Source organism: Tripterygium wilfordii, chromosome 12 (genome assembly GCF_013401445.1).
Source record: "Tripterygium wilfordii isolate XIE 37 chromosome 12, ASM1340144v1, whole genome shotgun sequence".
In the NCBI taxonomy this organism is placed as follows: Eukaryota; Viridiplantae; Streptophyta; class Magnoliopsida; order Celastrales; family Celastraceae; genus Tripterygium; species Tripterygium wilfordii.
In genome coordinates this window covers 10,736,606-10,756,815 of record NC_052243.1, presented here as the reverse complement: position 1 = coordinate 10,756,815, position 20,210 = coordinate 10,736,606, and the positions used below count along the sequence as shown (strand labels likewise).

The 20,210-nt window shown below is 35.7% G+C and overlaps 3 protein-coding genes across 4 annotated transcripts; 2 read left to right on the top strand and 1 right to left on the bottom strand.

The window, feature by feature from the left end:
• The first annotated feature begins 7,521 nt into the window (after positions 1 to 7,521).
• On the top strand, positions 7,522 to 10,042 carry LOC120011334 (WAT1-related protein At1g21890-like). Its single transcript, XM_038862425.1, has 7 exons — positions 7,522 to 7,739; positions 7,829 to 7,891; positions 7,983 to 8,099; positions 8,574 to 8,814; positions 8,901 to 9,059; positions 9,175 to 9,326; positions 9,628 to 10,042. Exons 1-7 carry the CDS (start codon positions 7,552 to 7,554, stop codon positions 9,842 to 9,844), a joined length of 1,137 nt encoding a protein of 378 aa, XP_038718353.1. The 5' UTR covers positions 7,522 to 7,551; the 3' UTR covers positions 9,845 to 10,042.
• Positions 10,043 to 10,804: 762 nt separating this feature from the next.
• LOC120010594 (gamma-glutamylcyclotransferase 2-3) lies at positions 10,805 to 13,468 on the top strand. Of its 2 annotated transcripts, none has more exons than XM_038861373.1 (8): positions 10,805 to 11,047; positions 11,135 to 11,211; positions 11,791 to 11,844; positions 12,594 to 12,602; positions 12,719 to 12,759; positions 12,850 to 12,921; positions 13,079 to 13,158; positions 13,255 to 13,468. In XM_038861373.1, the coding sequence occupies exons 1-8, from the start codon at positions 10,828 to 10,830 to the stop codon at positions 13,332 to 13,334; spliced, it is 633 nt and encodes a 210-aa protein (XP_038717301.1). In that variant the 5' UTR covers positions 10,805 to 10,827; the 3' UTR covers positions 13,335 to 13,468. The 2 variants fall into 2 exon arrangements, with proteins under 2 accessions (XP_038717301.1, XP_038717300.1); XM_038861372.1 differs by having other exon boundaries at positions 10,806 to 11,047; positions 12,594 to 12,650.
• Positions 13,469 to 13,745: 277 nt separating this feature from the next.
• Positions 13,746 to 20,023, bottom strand: LOC120010396 (glutamic acid-rich protein-like). Its single transcript, XM_038861185.1, has 9 exons — positions 19,866 to 20,023; positions 19,383 to 19,488; positions 17,675 to 17,979; positions 17,396 to 17,501; positions 16,948 to 17,295; positions 16,782 to 16,858; positions 16,577 to 16,701; positions 15,319 to 15,582; positions 13,746 to 14,122 (listed from the first exon to the last, which is right to left on the bottom strand). The coding sequence occupies exons 1-9, from the start codon at positions 19,979 to 19,981 to the stop codon at positions 14,100 to 14,102; spliced, it is 1,470 nt and encodes a 489-aa protein (XP_038717113.1). The 5' UTR covers positions 19,982 to 20,023; the 3' UTR covers positions 13,746 to 14,099.
• Between the last annotated feature and the right edge of the window lie 187 nt (positions 20,024 to 20,210).

Here is a 20,210-nt window from a genome sequence, read left to right as displayed (position 1 = left end):
TGCATTTTTGCCTTTTTTGTGCCTAAGATAGGGTCATCAATTATTTTGAAACGGGGAGGGGGATTCGAACTCTGGTTACTAGGGTGATACACACCATCTTTACCACTCCAACTAATGAGTCGGGTGTAGGGTAAGAAACAAACTCATTTCTAATTAGTTTCTTACCTAAAAATCCCATTTAATCCATCACAAAAACAAATCATATATATTTATGGGGTTTTCTCTATGAGTTATTATTTGCGTTTAATCTTCAAGATATATCGGCTAAGTTTGGTAGACAATTTTGACGGATCATATATGTTGTAGAAATATTTGAAGTGGCTCTAAAGATGAGGAAGACACCTTAACATCCACTTTGGAAAATAATTTTATGTTATTGTAAGCACACTTCAACTAATTAGACCTATACATACACTAAGGATAATAATAATAATGATAATAATAACTATTATTATTAAATAGATTATGATCAGCATGCACTTTCACAATATCATACGTACCATATCATGCAATATGATTTAAGATTAAATACTACTATGATTAGTTTAATTTGCTTTAGCTTGCACCATGCAATTATTGATGCATTGTGGGAGGCACAAGCCATAATACAACATAATTCAATTCAATCATATATCTCATGATGGTGATGCCCAAGTATAACTACTATTTTTGTGTGAGATTATATATATATATATAAAATGTTTGTGGCTGTGGCATATATTAGTTTCTGTCAGAGCCAAATATGTATTTGATAATAAGGTAAAGGTGGCCTAGTAAGAGCAACTTTCGAACATTTAATGATCTCAAATGTGTCGATGTCAATGGTAACTCATTATTTTGATAAACTATTTCTTCGAACAAAAATAATATTATGTAGACACTTATTTGAAATATTATTTATTAGATTTTATTGTGGAAGATTTAATCCATGCTTAATATTCAAAAGACGAGTTTGTATGTTGTCGTTTTTTATTATCAAGAAATAATAATAAAAAAGTATTTTAGAATTTTTTTTACATCCGTAAGTGTATCATTTCTCCACGTTAATGTAGTTGATTTGTGTGATGAATGGGGAATTATTGACCCACTTGAAAGGTAAAAGTAAAGTACTTGTCAATTGAGGGCCCAATTTTACATTACCTGCAAAAGCAAAACCTTGCCAAACTAAATTGTCGGCCCAATTTTACGTTCATTATTCCCAAAAGCTTGCCAAACGCCATGTCATCAATCATCATTAAAATTAGAAATAATACTTTTTTGTGTGATTATATCTATCTATAAATTCTCTCTTGGGGTCTTTTAGGGATCAAAATATTTTTTTAAAAAAATTTGAAAATAAAAATATATTTGTATTTTGATCGGTGTTACGAACCCAACGACATGTCCATAATGCCATGTAATCATTAAAATTATATATTATGCATGTGGGTCCCTAACAATAAAATGTTGGGCTTTCCCAAGGAGGAACGGTAAATTTCGAGTAATTCCAATAACTACTTTGTAGTTGTCCGGAGGGATTTGAGTGTTTCATAATTCTCTAGAGTTTACAATTTATATTTAATGGTGAAAAAAATCATAAAAGTTTTTAAAATGAAAAAATAAAAATGTGTTTTGACGCGTCACACCTCCCAGATCATTGAATTCAAATTGTAGACTCTATAGTTTTAAATGAATTACGGAGACCACAAATCCGGTCGGAAGTGTGAGGGTTTGGGAAGAAATTGGTGTTCAAAACAACTATTGGGGAACCCTAATCAACCATCATCCTCAAGCCTCATTGTTGATGCCTTGCAAAATGGGAGGTTCAGAAGGGTAAGGTCTACTAAATTTGTGAAATTATAACTTACCCCATATGAAAAATACAAGTCAAATCCTAGACTACACAAATCACTTTCTTTTATGCTTGTTACGACCAATCAAGAGTCTCGCATTGCTTTTGTATATCATCATCATCGTCCGAGTTTTCATTTCAAAATTTCCGAGTTGGCTACATGAGTTTATATGAGAAAATCAATAGAATTCATTAGTGTATTCGTCTCCGCCACTTATTTTTATCTAGGATCAAACTTTCTGTTGGATTTTTTCAAAATAGGAAGAGTTTTTGAAAGAATTTTTGTTTTGAATAAAAAAAGAAAGGTGTAGAGAAGGTTGTGGGATGCAATGGGTTGTGACCCATCCGAATGGACATGACTCTTCGTCATGATTAGTCATGTCTCATCCCAAGGGATATGAGTTGTGACTCTCACGAATGGACATGACTCATATTTGCAACGGATTGTGTCTCATTTGACAGGGTGCAACACTACTATATATAGCACATAGGTTTGCCAACCAAAATACATAACTTGATATCTCAAGCATTCTCTCTTTTTCTCTACACTTTTCTCTAAAAGGCATCACGAAATTTTGGTGCTCCGTACAAGCATCCAAAATTTTGATTCACATTCTTGTTCTCCCAATCTTTTGAGGTTGCATTTTCGATAGTACAAACCCTAGAAGAAATTAACTGGTAATCCGTTGTACTGCCGAATTGGTGGGGCTAATTTACCCTTAAGGAGAGCGACATTATAATGTGCCTTGAATCTTCATCTCTACTAAATCCATTTTCCACCAATATCATTCCCAACTTCTCCAACACTTTCATCAATTTTTATTGAATCCTTATATTTCTTACTATTTCAAGTCATGTCCTTTTAAGGTTCCCTCTTCATATCCTACTCTCTCCTATACAAAATTCTCTCGATTATCATCACCGCCACACCGAATTGCTTTCGTATATATTTTTCCAAATGTTTCCATATTGCCACAATCTCTCTTTTAACATCATTGCATAAATTAGTTTTATTTGGTTCTTATGTTATTGTTTTAGTTGGTTAATGATTAAATTACTTGAATTAGAGCATAAATAGCTATGTAATACTACTTCTTATGCGTCTGGCCTTTTTGAGTTCAATGATCAGTAGTTTGAGAAGTTTTTTTTCTTTTACTCAAACTAGTCTGGATGAGAGCCCAGCTGCAGTTATGCACCTTTGCAACGTTTTAATAAAGATAGGGAGTCTTCACCAACCAATTCCCATCCCTCACACTCCCCAATCCTCCTCCCAAGTAAAGCCTTAGTTTAGTAATTATGCAACCCCATACTTCATAAAAACTTGAACTTACAAAAAAAAATACACTACCCTAAAGACCTTGAGAGAAGTGTTATGTACCACGTTTAAGTTATCATCAAAGAATAACAATTCTTTTCTTCAAAAAGAAGAATATATATCACATCAGCTGATAATGTTATTCTGAAATGATGGTTAGAAGTATCGATGATTTCAAAAATACAACTCCAAATGAAATGCTGATACATGTCACCATACATACTGAAGAAGAAGAGATCGAGCTAGGCAGCTTCTCGGCTAACCCATATGTTACCTCGGCTCAGACTCCTCGGTACAACCCAACAGATATGACCCTGGGAACCCTAAGTGACCAAAACACACCGGGACATCGAGGACCACTCGTCACCTAGCGTAAATGAATTCTATAAAAGATCCACAGCGGATTCACCCCCATAAATCTCGCCTGCAATCAATAATTCAAAATTCATATAAAAGGGTATCTCTACCCAGACAAATCTCTCTCACATTCTCACGATTCACTACTAGCTAAAGAGAGACTCTAATCACTGAGCAATCTCAATAGCTTTTTTCTCTACCGGGCTAACTTGAGCGTCGGAACAATCTCCCTATGGTACACCTCGGGGACTCCAAATATCACATTTTCTACGATGCAGATATAAAGCAATCACCTCTTGATCCCTAGTTTGATCAACTCAACTGATACGTCTGTAGAATCGAGCAGTCGAGGAATCGGTCCGATTTTGCACATCATTAAGTATCATTATTTGTCTACTTAACATTATTGTCACTTGTATGAGATGTCTTCTTCTTCTTCTTGTCTCATTATCTGAATTAAGATATAGGCATAGAGCATCAATTCTGGCGGCCACTAGACTTATAAAAGTAAAGCCATCAAGCTGTGCAATAATGGCCTTGATTTTTCATAGATCTTTCCCATTACATTGCACTTCCAAAACACATTGAAGTATCAATGTAGGCATCATGGTCAGATGCAAAATCCCACTTTATTCTATTTTTTTGAGCTTTAAAGCTTTGTGAGGTAACATCAATCATTCTAAAGATTGATGCTCAAGAATTTACGTACAGTGAGTATTTTCCAGATTGTTAAATTGTGTTCTTCGTCCAGAAAAATGGCCGCAAAGGAGCTCTTGGTTTAATGATGGTGTGCTCTGTATTGCTTGAATTCGAATTTCGCGTTATTTTTTTTTTGTCTCTGTAATTCCTTGCGATTCCTGATTTCTAACCCTAATTTGATTTATATGAACTTTTATCATTTGTTTCTATGAAAATTAGAATTTAAGAAAGCGATAAGAAAGATCAAATTTTAACCTAAAATAATCTGTAAGTGAAGGGGATAATTACTGTAGACCTGGAAAATATTCTTGAAGAATATATATATATATATATATATAAGGAATTTTCCTATAAGGTTTTAAAATGAGGTCATGACTTTTAATGTTCAAAATATTTTTAAAAAATTTAGGAAAAATATATTTGTATTTTGATCAGTTTTACGAACCCAACGATATATTTTTTATTCGAAACAAAAATCAAATTTAATATGAAAAGTATATACATATATATGTGACAATGTGAAGCAGACATCAACAACGTCACTTTACCTTTACCTTCTTGAGTAGAAAAAGAAAATTAGAGTTCAGAAATTGGAAAGAACAGCACCAATTGCCCCATGGCCATTTGAGACGTTTTAAGAGACAAACATGTCAACCCTGATTTGATGGAAGTCTTTTTTGATACTTGATAATGTAATATATGCTAGAATCTTAAGATAGTTCCCTTGGCAGCCTTAGAGGAATATGAATATATACAAAGCTATTATATATATATATATATATGTATGTATGTATGTATGTATGTATGTAATACATATATGTATGTATGTAGCTATTACAACATCATGTGGAAGTTGATTAGAATCTAAGTACCCTAAAGTGAATTTGTTCATCTGTAGGTAATCTTTTGTTGATGCTACTTCTTAAGGTTAAGGTTTGATAATGAATATTAACTACTATTGTTGATGCAAAAATCTACACGATCCACACGTCAGCAACTAAGGTCCAAGCCGTGACGTAGATGGTGAATTTATCTCTGACCTGCAAGAGCAAAGTGAGGGCGATCCCCTCCAATGCTCAAGCTAGTGTCTTTCCCAAGAGTCAATCAAAGTATCATATGTCACAATTCATAATGCATACCTCGTCTCACGCCGATAATCTCCTTTATAGGTGCTCCGAGTCATTCATTGGGACCTTCATATCTTGTTGTTAAATATGTTGCGATATGATAGTGATTTGATCTCAACGTTGAGATGGTTGAGACTGTTGTACTATGAGGATTCGTTATCTTCCATAAGCATTGATTCCCATCTATCATGACGTGTACTTTCTAAGAAGTACTTAAAAGAAGCGTTCAATAATTTATTTGTGAAAAGCTCCTTCATGCATATATGTTCGTTTGATAAGATTAATTTTTAAACGCATTTTTTCAAACGAGTTGAGCCAATAATATTAGCAAAAATGCTAGAGAACCACTCGTAAACAAGTTCGATAATTACTTATGATCAATGATGAGTACTATAAGCATCATGTTTTTAACTAAGTACACCACACTCTAATGTATTTTTAAACGATTAATGGGATGTACCTAATTAAAAATGGGACGCATATAGTGTCCATCATGATCAATAACCCAATAACAACATTCTAATTAACTGATTTGTCTAATATACTTGAGCTCGAACTTGTGAAATATTAAATACTCGTTTAACATGATAATCAATTTTAGCATTAATATAAAGATAAGTTCATTAAAAAACTCGATTCGAGCTCGCTAAAACTTAAACCCTAAATATATATATCTGCTCAGTTCGTTTGCAGCCCTAGCCTTTACAACCTTATATATATATATATATATATATGATTGGTTGAAAATGTATCCAGGCACAATTTTTTTTTTGGATAAAAGATGAGTGGGATCCATTAGTGAACTTAATTGTATCTACTCAGATATTGATCTTTCTAAAATTTGTATATTTAATATTTATTTGTGGATGAAAAATGGTGTGTAACCAAGAGTTGCCACAATTAAGAGAATAAAAATGCAACTCTAACTATTCATTCGTACTGTCTACACCCACCGTACCCAAGTCTTTCTAGTGGTTCTCATTCTTAAGATGGTGGAATTTCAACAACCTGTTTTATTCATGGAATCCTAACACGAAACCACCAACTTTTTAAACTTTTTGTGCATTGTCTACCCTCATGTATTTTCACACCTTTCAAATTATATATATATATGTCAAAAATGCATATGAGGACAATATCAATTCTCAAAATACTTCATGTGGGTTTGGTATCATGTAAAAATATCACTTATCTTAAAACATTTACCTTCATAAGAGTTGTTGAAACCATAATTATATATATCTAATACCATGTAAAACGACAAGATTCTAAAAGTAATTAAGATGCGCACACATAGATTTGTCATTTTTAACTTTACCATCACAATGGGTACGTATGACTTATCAACGACCGATAAAAGACTTATTGATGACTAGTAAGAAATCACTAAATCAACCACTAGAATACGTAACTAATTATTATTGTAGGAGTTTTTGAGGGATGAGTAATGAGCTTGGAGTATGAAAAGAGAAATAATCTTGGGAACTAGTCAACATTAGTAGTTATTCCATGAAAGCAATTACTTGAATTCATGTTTGGTGTTTTCCTCCATTAATTTCTTTATTGTTGATTGAGAGAGAGAGAGGGAGAGATAAAGTTTAGCATGACTTGGAGTGTGTGCTACGGATTAATTAAAGTCCAAAATGAGTTAAATCCACCCCTCCTCAATTAGTGAGATAGCAATTGTAATAAAAATAAACTAACTTTACCACAAAAATGATGCCCACTCTTGAAAGCACCCACTTAGGATACAATTCACTAACACCACATAACCCCTCTCCAATTCATGCATCGTCATATATCCAATACCCACTAAACCTCTATTCCATTTGGTGGTCAATGAAGCATTACCCACTTCACATATACATATAAAAAAAACCCTAAAATGAAATTAAAGCATTATTAAATTTTTGAAGAGATATCCTAGAGAACTCTTCTTTCTTTTTCTTTTTACTCCTGTTGATTCCATCACGTACCAAAGTGAGAATCCTAGTTTGTGTAATGGATAAGGGAATGTAACATATTTTGTGAGAGAGAGAGAGAGTTAGTGCCTAAGAAATGTACACAAAGCGTACATAGAATAGCAATTACAAAGTTATTGCTCTCTCTCTCTCTCTCTTCCTTTAGCTTTGCTTTTCTTGTCTATAAGAAGGACACATTTCTTCCATTAGTGTTGCAACAACAGCCACACAACTCATTAGAGAGAGAGAGAGAGTTAAGAGATGGTGAGCGAAATGTTGAACAAGGTGAAACCATATTTGTGCATGATATCCCTCCAATTTGGTTATGCAGGGATGTATGTCATATCCTTAGTCTCTTTGAAGCATGGAATGAATCATTATGTGCTCGCTGTCTATCGTCACGTTGTTGCCACAATTGTTATTGTGCCTTTCGCTCTTCTCCTCGAAAGGTCTCCCCCCCTCTTAGGCATTTTCACAAACACCTTATGCCCATATGTCATTTTGCCCTTGAACTAATTTTATTTTTCTGCTTTTGCAGGAAAATAAGGCCAAAATTGACACTCCCAATATTCTTAAGAGTAGTGGCACTGGGTTTTCTTGAGTAATTACTCTATCAAACTCACCTTCTTTATACACTAAAAATGTCTTGTCTTTAACTTTCATACATGATCATTATGGATGATGAACTGCAGGCCAGTGATGGATCAAAACTTGTACTATGTGGGATTGAAGTACACCTCAGCAACTTTTGCATCTGCTGTTGTCAATGTCCTTCCTGCCATTACCTTCATTATGGCACTCATTTTCAGGTAATTAAAATTTTTTAATATTATAATTTTTAGTGCTTCACTTGTCATACACATATGTACCAGAGTTCTGCAGTACTATAAGTCATTACAGTGATCATCACTAATGTAACGTCTGTTTATTAAATTTAAAAAATTATGTGCATCTCATACTGGTAAACACATTTGATGTCTGTGATTAAAACTGCATAAAATATATACATGCATATGTCATCTAAAATATATTAATATATATATATCCCCTAAATTTTTCAATATTTAGAGAAAGCTAATTAATTAATTAAGCCACTAATTGGCATGTGAGTCCCACCAATCACATCGTGCCACGTCACATATTTAGAGGTGCCATTAATTATCAACAAATACCAAATTTTCTTGTTTTCATTCTATTGATCAATCTTTGAGTTACTTGTGATAATGATGATAATGATCACATGATGATATTAATGATACATGTGTGTATATATATATATATAGGTTGGAGAGTGTCAACTTCAAGAAGATATATAGTGTAGCCAAGGTGATTGGAACAACCATCACAGTCTCAGGAGCAATGGTAATGACTTTGTACAGAGGTCCAATTATTGACTTCCTACATGGAAGAGAACAAACACACCAGGAAACAAACAGTGAATCATCAAATCACCAGCATCACTTGGCAGGCACACTAATGGTCCTAGGCAGTGTCGTTGCCTGGTCTGGTTTCTTCATTCTGCAAGTGAGTACTTTGATTAGGGTATGTATTTTCTCTTAATAATTACGTATTATATGGTAATTATTAATCTCTAGATCTATCAATTCCAGTCGTTTACGTTGAAGAAGTACCCGGCGGAGCTCTCCCTGACAGCATTAGTATGCGTGATGGGTGTCGTGGAAGGTACCGCCATAACCCTAGTCATGGAACGCGACATGAGTGTCTGGAAAATCGGATTCGATTCAAGGCTTCTTGCTGCTGTTTATTCTGTAAGCACCTTGATTAATCGAACATCAACCATTGATAGCACGTCAAATTAATTGTCAATTCAACCCAATAGGCTAATCTGTTCGTTTTCGATATGTTGTGTTTAAACAAAAATAGGGAGTGGTATGCTCTGGAGTGGCATATTATGTGCAAGGTTTGGTAAACAAGGAGAGGGGCCCAGTTTTTGCAACTTCTTTTAGCCCACTATGCATGATCATTACAGGCGCTTTAGGGGCTATTGTCTTATCTGAGAAAGTCCACTTGGGGAGGTACATATGTTTTTCAAATCACTCACATGCATATACATATAACCAAAACTTGAAGAATTCCAGTATTTTTTTCGTTCCGCGTATCCTAAATACTTACTAAGATGGATGTGCATGATCCATATGAAAACGTGAACCTCACATGTCCCACGTGATCCTTATGAAAATTATATGCGTTCATCTCAACATATATTTAAGATAGTTGAGACCAAAAAACACCGAGATCCGTAAAGTTTTACTGTACATATCATATTAACTAATTATATGAGCATTTGTTTGATTTTTCTGATCTCCATTTTTGCAGCATAATTGGAGCCATTTTCATAGTAATTGGCCTATACACAGTTGTGTGGGGTAAAAGCAAAGAAGGCCGAAACAGTAGTAGTACAGCAGCATCATTGACAAATATTGAAAAGAATGGCAACCTTGAATTGCCAATCAAAAATGACACTAAATCAGTAGTCCTTGTTAGCAGTAATGTTGTCAATGGAGATGCAGAGGTTCTGAAGATCCCAGCATAATGTGCATGATGAAAGGTCTCTTTGTGCATGTATGTGTTGAAGAACATTCCATCAGAGTTAATTTTCCAATCCCTCTGATCTCCATGTTATATATATAAATATATATGGATATATGTAACTTTTTGACTTGGGGTTATATACATAATATATATGTGCTACAATGAAGCACTAATTATATAGTTTTTCTTCTTCTTATCATAATTTTGTCCACATGCCTCGTGTTGTCTTAGGTTAACTAATATATTTCCATAATAACCTATTAATTGTGTTGTCTTAAGTGAACTAATATATTTCCATATCTATTTTGGTGATGGAAATATAATTTAGCTTGTCTGGTATGTTTGTTTTCCATGCATTCTCAGTTTTCATTTTCTAAAAAACAGAAAACAATTAGAAAAACACGTTCGATTGTCATTTTAAAAAACACGAAGAAAAAAAATCGCATGAAAAAATACGTTTTCTAGATATAGAAAACAAAAATAGAAGATGAAAACACAAACATGACGTTCAAAAATAATTGGGAAAAAAAAATTGTTGGCTATTGGGCGTTGTGCAAGCCATAAGCCTTCTTACATAGTTGGATGGATCAAAATCACGAGACAAACGAGAAGGTCTTTTTGAAAAAATTGGCGGGACAAACTAAAACGACCGGGTTTGAAGACTCTTAAAAAAATAAAAACACCAATGTGGGTCCAGACTGATAACTCAAGACCCGACCCGATGTACATCTCTACTGGACATTGGGCGACGAGAGAGATTTTAATGGTGCAAAACAATATTGGCCCAGCCCAGTATTAATTTTGGGTCTTCGACTGTTCGACCCATCTCATCCAAAGAAAAGAAGGTCCACTTGTTGGACAAACAGGCCCAACAAAAATAAAAGTATGATGGGCTGGCAAGCAAACACGGGCCCATAGACGGATCGCACATTGCGCAGACAAGCCTCCACTGGCCTTTTCTCTTCTAGTTCTTGTACCGCTGCAATGCTCGACGCCTCCACCAATTGGAATATTGGATCTTTTGTTCCCGTTTTCTGGGTGCTACTTTCTCTCTCCTTACAGCATCGTCTAGAGAGAGAGAGAAAGAGAGGGGAAATGGTGATGTGGGTATTCGGGTACGGGTCTCTAATATGGAAAGCTGGGTTTGACTACGACGATCGACTTGTTGGTTTCATCAAAGGCTATCGTCGTGTCTTCTACCAAGGTCTTGTAATTCTGATTTGAATTTACATGATTGGATTTCCATATAGAGGCTCTTTGTCGTTTATTGATCAATGGTTTTGTCTGTTAGGTAGTACTGACCACAGAGGCACACCTGAGTATCCAGGAAGAACTGTGACTTTGGAGCCTGCCGGAGGGGAAGTCTGTGTGAGTTGTTTCAACCATAAATTGTTACACAATTCACCATTGCCTGTGTGGTCGTACTGTCAATATTCAATTGTAATGGGGGAGCAAATCAATTTTTCTGATTATTTTAGTTTTTCACTGGGAGTTGGAGCGAACTAGATAAGAAAGTATAGCTTACTTCTCTAAATTGAGGAGTCAGAGTTTTTGATCCTCCACATTTACAATGCAGGACTAAAACCCAGATTCAATATGATGGCTTACTGTTACTTCAGTGTAATTTGAACTCACATGATCTGATTTATTATCATCAACTCACTTCATTTTCATAGAATGACTTAGAAGTTCATAATTTGTAGGAAATGTATTCTAATTTAGATTTGGCATTCTAGATACACCCATTGTCATGGAAACTATGTCCAATTTTAGTATACTTTTGTTCTTAATTCAAGATGTGTATACTTCTATTTGTTTGTTGTCGTATTCAATGATATATTCATGGTTGAAATATGTGATTAGTATGCTTGCACCAACTTTTATGAACACTAATTAGCATACATGCTCATCTTGATTGTATAACTTGTGATTTTGCGAGGTACCTAGTGGGGGATTGCCTACAAGATAACCAAGAAAGAAGACGAAGAAACTGCATTTACAGTATGAGTCTTCAAGTGTATTTCTTGAATATCAGACAAGTCTTATATCTTTTCTTCTTTTTTTCTACCCCTAAATTTACTGTGACCATCGCTTTCCTCTGTCATAAGGCTTGACGCTACTGAATAGATGATTTCTGCTTGCCATTCAAATGCTTTTGGCTGCTTGTCATTTATATGATTTGGTTGCTTGTTTATTCCCTATTAGAACACAAGCCTCAAAAAACACATACGTGCATACTTTTGTTGTTTTATTTTCCTTGTAAATGGCAAAATAAAGAAAAAAAACCTTGCATTTCTACTGACACACCAGAACTTTTTAATTTATCATACCAGTGTTATGTTTCTTGTTGTTTATACTATGATATAATGCGAACTCTCGAAGTAAGTTTATATGGATCGTTTATTTAACTATATTAGTTAGGATTTATGTAAAAGACTTTCTAGATGCAATCCTATTTTCCGCTAGCCAATTTTCAAATCCCAGTCTCGTTTTGCGATAAGATTATGAACCATTGTATCAAAATGCTTTACAAGGTTCCTCCTATATTTACATTTTTTTTGGTGGAAGTTCCAAATGTCCAGAAAGCTTGAATTTTTTTAGAATTTATCTCCTGCACTCTCCTTCGTTGGCCCTTTAATAGCGTGCTGTATAATTATTTCTCCTTTTTTTTTTTATAGCATTGCTTCATTCTCCTGGTCAGGGTTGCTATGTGTTGACAGAATTTCCTCCTGTTGTTTCTCTATCTACAGTATTTAGAAGTGAGGGAGAAGCAGTATGACAAGAAGGCTTATCTTGATTTTTTCACTGTAAGTTCTTGATGCTGATGCTGTTGCAAATTAATGGATGATGTAAGCATATTTCAAAAATGTTTCAGGAGCCTTCAGCTACAACTCCAGCAGTTTCAGGAGTAATGGTGTAAGTAATGAAAACCTTGATGAAGAATCATCTTTCTTTTAAACAATCAATGCTCAAAACACTTTCTAATTCAACACTACTGTTTTCCAGATACATAGCATCTCCAGACAAGAAGCTGAACAAGAACTACTTGGGTCCAGAATCTCTCGAAAATATTGCCAAGTACGTATCGTTTCATCTGTACATTTGTGTTAAAAATTTGAGAAGAAAGTCAGTCCTTTTCTGTTTATCAGATATTGTAAAGCCATCCAATAAATTATCATTTTGGATTCAAGGTTGATACGCAAGTCGCTTGTTACTTTTTCTTTCCTGATTGTAGGCAAATCGTCTGTGCTCAAGGTCCCTCAGGGCCCAATAGAGACTACCTTTTCCAACTTGAAAGATCTCTTCTTGAAATTGGTAAAAGTTCTTTGAAGCTGAATTTGACATTACTTATCTTTGCCTACTTCTCATATGTTCTGATAATTGTTTTCATTTTGCTGTCTTTTTGTATAGGATGTGAGGACAAACATGTAATGGATCTTGCCAATGAAGTGAGGCGCATGATTCAAGATGGTAAGCAACAAGAGCAATAGACAAAGGGTTATCATTACTTGTATTGATACATTCTTTCAATTAGTATTTGGATATGTACTTTGAGCTTTTATATCTTAGTACAAGATTTCTGGGCTTTTAGCAACAAGAAATGCAGTTATATTTTCATAACTTAGTACTGCTTGTTAGTAAAGGGAGCTATTGCCCCACATCTCAACACCTTAAGACCAGTTTTTTGGGCCTAAGCTAGGACATTGGGTTTGGAAGAACAAATCCGTGAGCGTTTCGACCCAAAGCAGACAATATCTTCATGATCATCACCCACAAGAAACATGTTACGTGGCTGTTATAGCACTTAAATCTTCCCTTTTATTCCACAAAAGGTACAAACAAACATGAAAATGCAGATGAAAATGCAGAATGGCCTTTGGGAATGGGTATCAGAGCTAAAGGAGTGCAACAATTGTTCTTTCAGATAACTATCTGACCCAATAAAACAGGCACCATGGTACAAAACTTCGGCCTACAATCAATACAACTTTCAGGACAATACCCCTCTTTATGGGTCACTGAACTAGCTATAAATTACAGAGTCTACAGGGCAACACCTCTTTATGGGTCACTGAACTAGCTATAAATGACAGTCTACAGGGCAAGTCCGAGAGTAAAATTTCAATGAAAGATTTACTGCTCTAAAAAAAATTGGGAAAAAAGAAAATAGGAACAGGGGCACATGATGCATATTACATTCTTGATTGTACACACACTTGCCATAAATCGTCATTGTGCAGCAGCTGGAGAATAACTCAGTCACTGTCATCGTCTTCCTCTGCATTGCAACACGTAGGGTTTAGGAGAGCAACTTGAAGAAAACAAGTAAGAGACTAGTCCTTGCTATTCATAACTATGCCCATACTCTACACACATGCCACAGGCATGGCTTCTCAAAAAAAAAAAGGTACTAAATACATAGAATCCTACTCAATAGATGGTTGATCTATTTCTAGGCACACCATTAATTAGACGGGTAATCCCCAAACAAAGTAACAACCCCAAGTATTTATTTTTTTCGTGTTTTCATGGAGATTTCCAGTAAACTGAGTTTCATGTAAGTATGCAACACATTTTGGTGCACTAGAAAACAAATTTTTTTTTAAAAATCTCTCATTCCATAGAGACACCACCAACAAACCATATAGGTCAGAGACTCAGAATGGCGCAACAGCTTATTCCCAAAAATATTTACTTACGGTAGCATATATTCCATTAAATTGTAAATTTGTAATACCTTGTCTAGGAACTGTTATTATGAAGAAGAAGAAAATTTTCACTGATATAGCAACAGCGGGCTAAAATTTTAAGAACTCTAAAGGTCGTATAAAATCTACCAAATAAAGTTCGTACCATAGGGAACACCTAGAGAATTAAATAACTCTTTCCTTAATCTCCTGGGTACAAAAATTAATCAGACACCTCCGATAATCCAACAGGGAAACATCATTAGTAGGTTCCCTCATGTGATATAACAGCAGTTACAGCACACATCCCAGCCCATGTCACACTTTGGGCTCAGCCACACCGAGACTCACAGCCCTGCACTACTTTGTTTTCCCAGGTCATCCATCCCAATATTCCTCTCGTAGAAGAACGCTTAACTGGGCAGTTCCAATGGGATGTGGTGTCACTACTCCAAGGAAAAACACTTGTGACATGTCAGGGGATTTGGCCCATTATATTTTGTACTTCCCCTCATCCCCTGGGCGTTGTGGGATTTATGAGAGTTGCACTCCACAAGGTAGCACGACACAACCGATCGCCCACACTTGCTTGCCGGGGCCACCACACATGCCACAACTATCAAGTCTTAGCAAAAACACAATTGCATGGATAGTGTGGCAAGGTGTTCATTAATAACACAGCAGAAACACCATAAATACTTAGTAGCACAACCTCACTTTCACAACCCTGTATCCCAGCATAAGCAATGCAAGATAGTAAGGAAACCGTAAAATGTCATAAACTTACCATCCTCAACCTCTTCATCATCTTCATCATCACCACCATTTTCCTCCTCATCATCATTACCCTCATCATCACTATCGTCGTCATCTTCATCGTCATTGCTGTCAGTATCTTCAGACTCATCCCCACCGGTTACTACAGGTGGGGGCTTTGGAGGAGCAACAAAAGTGGTGTTTGACCGTCTGCGTGAACTTGATACAATGTTGTTCATGTCAATGCCTTCAAGCTCTTTTGCTCTGTCCTTTCTCTTTTTGACTTCCTTGATTTCTGCCAATAAAATAGAACTTGTCAATTTTCAATGCCCGTAAGTCAATTTACAATACAAGTGCGTGCATGCACATTTAAGCATGCAGGTCGCCTAGTCGCTGCACATAGGATCTGCTTTTAAGCACAGATTGCCATTATAAGAGTAAGGGTGCATCCATAACCACCACTTACGAAAAATGGCGAATAATGGTCATTATCCTAATTTCATCTGGCATTAGAATCCCATTTGGAATTACTTTGCAAAAACATCCATTCAACTATCATAATTGACACATACTGTACAATTTGCAATGAATTTTAAAAAGAATTTTAAAGATAAAACAATATTTCGATTTCCTACTTACAAACTAAGCTGTGTTACAATCCTCCAATACATGCTTGAACCATTCATGGGAAAACAATATTAGCTTTCGTCCTATTTCCCACAAATGGATGGTTGAACCACTAATCGGATTAGTGTTTTTTCAATACATCTATTTGTCTTTCCAAAAATGACAGATAAAAAAGTTACAAGAAGGCCAATGAGTTTTGAACCGTGGGAATGTGAATGCTTGATATTGGATCTAGGCCAAGAGAATAAACTAGTAATTTAATCATTTCACAACTATATTTAGCATACCAACTTGACATCACATTTAAATCAAGTGCCTAAAGATTACAGTATTACAGCATCTGCCTTTCGACCTTCAAGAAATAATAAAACAACTTCCATGATTTCTTTAGGTTAGGTAAAAGTCTGGAGTTACTGGAGAGGGGGAAAAAACACTCTCCACCAACCCTTGTGATTGGCTTTTTCTCTCCTTATTTCCCCAAATACTTAAGACTTCGGCAGGATATTAAGAGAAGTGGGTAGACCTTATTGCCAATACGGCAATAGAGAACAACCTATTAGAAATTATTTTGTGCATGAATGCCATCAGCACCCTAATAAGAATTACATTTATCAGGATTCAGAACTTATATAGCAGTAAAAATATTCAGAGGCAAAGAAAACCTTTCTCAGAAGGATTTGAGGACAATCCTTCTCTAGCAAGTATCTCCTCGAGTTCCTTTATCAACTGAGCCTCACGTTTGTTCTCAGGAACCTGCTTGACTTTCTTGTAAACTGCTGGAGGTATGCTGTAAACAATAGATCGTGATAAGATATTAAGCTATTCAATGATCTAATCTGGGTCAAAGATGGCAAGTCAAGGTAAGACCTCATTCCACACGATTTGATAACTGTTTTTAAATGCTCCACACGTTTACCATACACTGGAGTCGAAAGGTCTTTTCTCTGCATTGCAACAAGAAGATTAAGTACAGACATGGATCAACCTCTAGAACATAAAAAGAAACAATATTGAATAAGTAAGACACTAAGACCTGTGTAGGTTTCTCAGCAGATGACTGAGAGAGACTATCTACAGAGGCTCCACTCTCTTCTGCATCACTATTGTCCTCAGACTTGACCCGCTTCTTTCCAGATTCTTTGACTTCCCTTTCAGGTCTTTTCCGTTTTTTAGCCCCTTCCGAGTTATGCATCTTCGCTTTTGTAGCAATTTTTCTTTTTGGTTTTACTTCGTCTTCGTCTTCCTCGTTATTCTCACTAGCTAAAGAATCAGAACTTTCTTCACTCCTACCCTTTTTAGACACTTTCCTTTGAGAATTATTCTTGATATTTTTCTTTTTAAGCTCATCGGCAGGTCCAGAATCTTCATAAGAGTTTAATGCCTGATCAAGAAAAAGAGATACCCCAAGTGACATAAGAAATTAATGGTAAGTTTGATGTCACATTCGGGGGGGGGGGACAAAAAACAAACAAACAACCCACCTCATCTAACTGCTCTGTTATAAGCTTCTTATAAGGATAGAGAGCATTTTTTTCAAGTTTAAGATCTTCCTCCAGAAGTCTACGAAATCCGGCCATCGTAACTTTGCTGGGAAAAAAAAGGTAGGAAAAAAGTCAAATAAATAGCAGGACAAACAGCAAAGGTAAGTTGGCTCTGCGGACAGTCATAGTAAAAATATAAGGAAATAGACAGCCCCAAGAGTAAAGGCAGAGCAGAATACCAATGCAATAAATTACGAATACAATGATTAATAAACATACTCTGAGTTAGCTTTGACATAAGAAACTCTTTCTCTAATGGCAATCTTAATCGTGCTCTCATTTGGACCTTCTTTATTATCAATGACTTCAGTTTCCTCTCTTTTTTCCTTCTCTGTTTTACTGCCAGTCAGGAGCCCCATCACAGGTGAGTCTTCCATTTTCTCCTCCTCTTCAGAGAAAGGTTCCTTTTTATCTTTACTTCCCTTAATTCCACCAGGAGATTCCGCTGTTTCTTCTTTAGCTGATTTTTTGGCAGTTACTGCAGTGCCCTTGGAGTCATTCTCATCGATACCACCAGCCAAACACTGCCACTCGCAGTACAGCAAGCACGTTCATCAAATTAATGGTAAATGCGAGAACGAAATAACATGAACACCTTTTGTTGAAGAAAAAAATACCTATATTGAGAATTTGTACGAATCAATTGCACAAAAGGGGAAAAATAAGGCAGTTTAGCAACAGCAATTACCATAACTCTATATAAATCAATTAGAATAAATTATCAGATCAGACAAGTTTCAAATGGAAAGAACATCAAGTTAGAGCACGTGGCATCTCCAATTAATTTGAGGATAATGATTCCAGCCAAAAGACAAGTGGATACCATTTTCAATGTATACATCAGCCACAAGTTACAAGGTGACCTAGGATCAAGCACATTTAAGATTAGTTAAAATATTATTCCAAGCATATAGCATGTGCAGTATATCAAAATTACTCAATGCTGAATCATCAACTTAATCGAGATATCATTCTTAAGTAATAGCAAAGAAGTCCTCCATTGTCGATCATTTTATTTTGGTATTAATGTTTAATACGAATCAAATGCTGTTTTAGGGAATTAGGTTGTAGTGTTGTACGTATGACAGATTCAACTATTCAAGGTCAATTGCATTAATAGGACGAGACTTATCCAGAATCAACCCAGTTGATTTAATAGACAACTCTTTACATCTCATAATGGGTGGTTAAGACGTTACGGTAACCCAAAATAGCCGATTTTCTGGCCGAATAACAAAGTGGTCCATGAAGAATTTGCACTGAAATTGATAAAATGTGTTGATCACACTGTAGTGTTCCCTAAGTACATGGATACATGGACCGTTCATTTTTGCAAAAGGGGTTAGAAAAAAATTTGCACCCAAAATTCTTTGGTTCTATCAATCTCCTAATAAGCCAATGTCTACAGATTCTTAGCCAAATGGGAGGCTCTGAAATTTAGACAGGCGGGCAGTTGGATGGTTTTCCTGGGGTTCCCAGGTAAACTTTGTAGTGAATTTTTTAGAGGTATTAGCTCCGCTGATCCAAACCAATCAACAAAAGTTCACAAAAAAAAGAAACAATGAAATCATTAACCTTACAGATAAGAATAATCCCGATGCAGAGAATAGATAAAGTATATACATGTTTTTCAAAGCATCCGAAACAATAAACCAATAGTTTGAATTAATAAAGGAAACATAAAACTCATAACAGCATATATTAAATATGAATACTAAGCTATTAGAGAAATAAAATACAGAAAAAGTGGATTGTATGGTGTTTCTTCAATGAAGAGGGCATCAAGAAAAACAAATGTAGTATGTAGCAACTAATAGGTATTGCCTGCAAAATTACACATCAGGAGAAAAACTTCCTTCAATGAAGAGGGCATCAAGAAAAAAAAATGTAGTATATAGCAACTAATAGGTATTGCCTGCAAAGTTACCTCATCTAGAGATTGCCTGATGAATCCCTTGTGCGAATCCAATTCACGAGTGTCCAATCCCATATCCTTCTCTAACAATCTCCGGACCCCCTCAAGGGTCAGCGAACTGAAGGAGAAAAACAAAACTTTGATGATCATTCAACAGCCCTAGAACCCCCATCCCACCACGTAACACTCTAACCATAACAATTGAGTACAGCAAATAGAAAAAGAATTAATTAACAGTATCATCATGATCTTCTGATATGGTTCTAGTGAATAATGAATGGCCGGTACACTCAACACCAAAAACCCTTGAATTTTACAAGAACCACATAAGTTGATGGTGATATCCAATTTTTCTCTACTAATCGCAGATAAACTCTAATCAACAAAAAAAAAATGTAAGAAAAGCAGAAGCATAAAACAAAAACATTTGACCATATCAAATGTAGCGGTGTCTGTGTTTATAAAACAGAGAGAGAGAGGTGCGAGTGTACGTACTCGGCTTGTTCCTTGAAGTAGGCTATGCGAGAGCGCACGGCGGCCTTAATTCGGGACTCTAAATCATCACCACCTGCCACTCGTTTCTTCGCCCTATCGTGCCCCTCCTCTGCCATTGTCGATACTACTGTGCTCGCGGAGTGTTTTTTCCGAGCTTAAAACCTTTTTGCATATAAGGAAGGAGAGAAGGGGAAGTATTTTGCTGTGTGATGGTGTACAGTTAATTACGTAGTCCATCATATTTGGGCCGTTCATCTGGTGATTGACGGATTCACGATGTCGTCACGTGACATCGTAATCGCGCCGCTAATGGGAGAAACGGTACGCGTAAAAGCGATACCGAAA

Coding starts and splice junctions, on each gene's coding strand:
- LOC120010594 (XM_038861372.1), top strand. CDS start 10,828: ATGCTCGACGCCTCCACCAATTGGAATATTGGATCTTTTGTTCCCGTT. Junction 11,212..11,790: donor CTGCCGGAGGGGAAGTCTGT/GTGAGTTGTTTC, acceptor CGAGGTACCTAG/TGGGGGATTGCCTACAAGAT. Junction 12,760..12,849: donor GCAGTTTCAGGAGTAATGGT/GTAAGTAATGAA, acceptor ACTGTTTTCCAG/ATACATAGCATCTCCAGACA.
- LOC120011334 (XM_038862425.1), top strand. CDS start 7,552: ATGGTGAGCGAAATGTTGAACAAGGTGAAACCATATTTGTGCATGATA. Junction 7,740..7,828: donor TTCGCTCTTCTCCTCGAAAG/GTCTCCCCCCCT, acceptor CTGCTTTTGCAG/GAAAATAAGGCCAAAATTGA. Junction 9,327..9,627: donor GAGAAAGTCCACTTGGGGAG/GTACATATGTTT, acceptor CCATTTTTGCAG/CATAATTGGAGCCATTTTCA.
- LOC120010396 (XM_038861185.1), bottom strand. CDS start 19,981: ATGGCAGAGGAGGGGCACGATAGGGCGAAGAAACGAGTGGCAGGTGGT. Junction 17,502..17,674: donor TATGTCAAAGCTAACTCAGA/GTATGTTTATTA, acceptor TTTTTTTCCCAG/CAAAGTTACGATGGCCGGAT. Junction 16,859..16,947: donor CTGCTGAGAAACCTACACAG/GTCTTAGTGTCT, acceptor GTTGCAATGCAG/AGAAAAGACCTTTCGACTCC.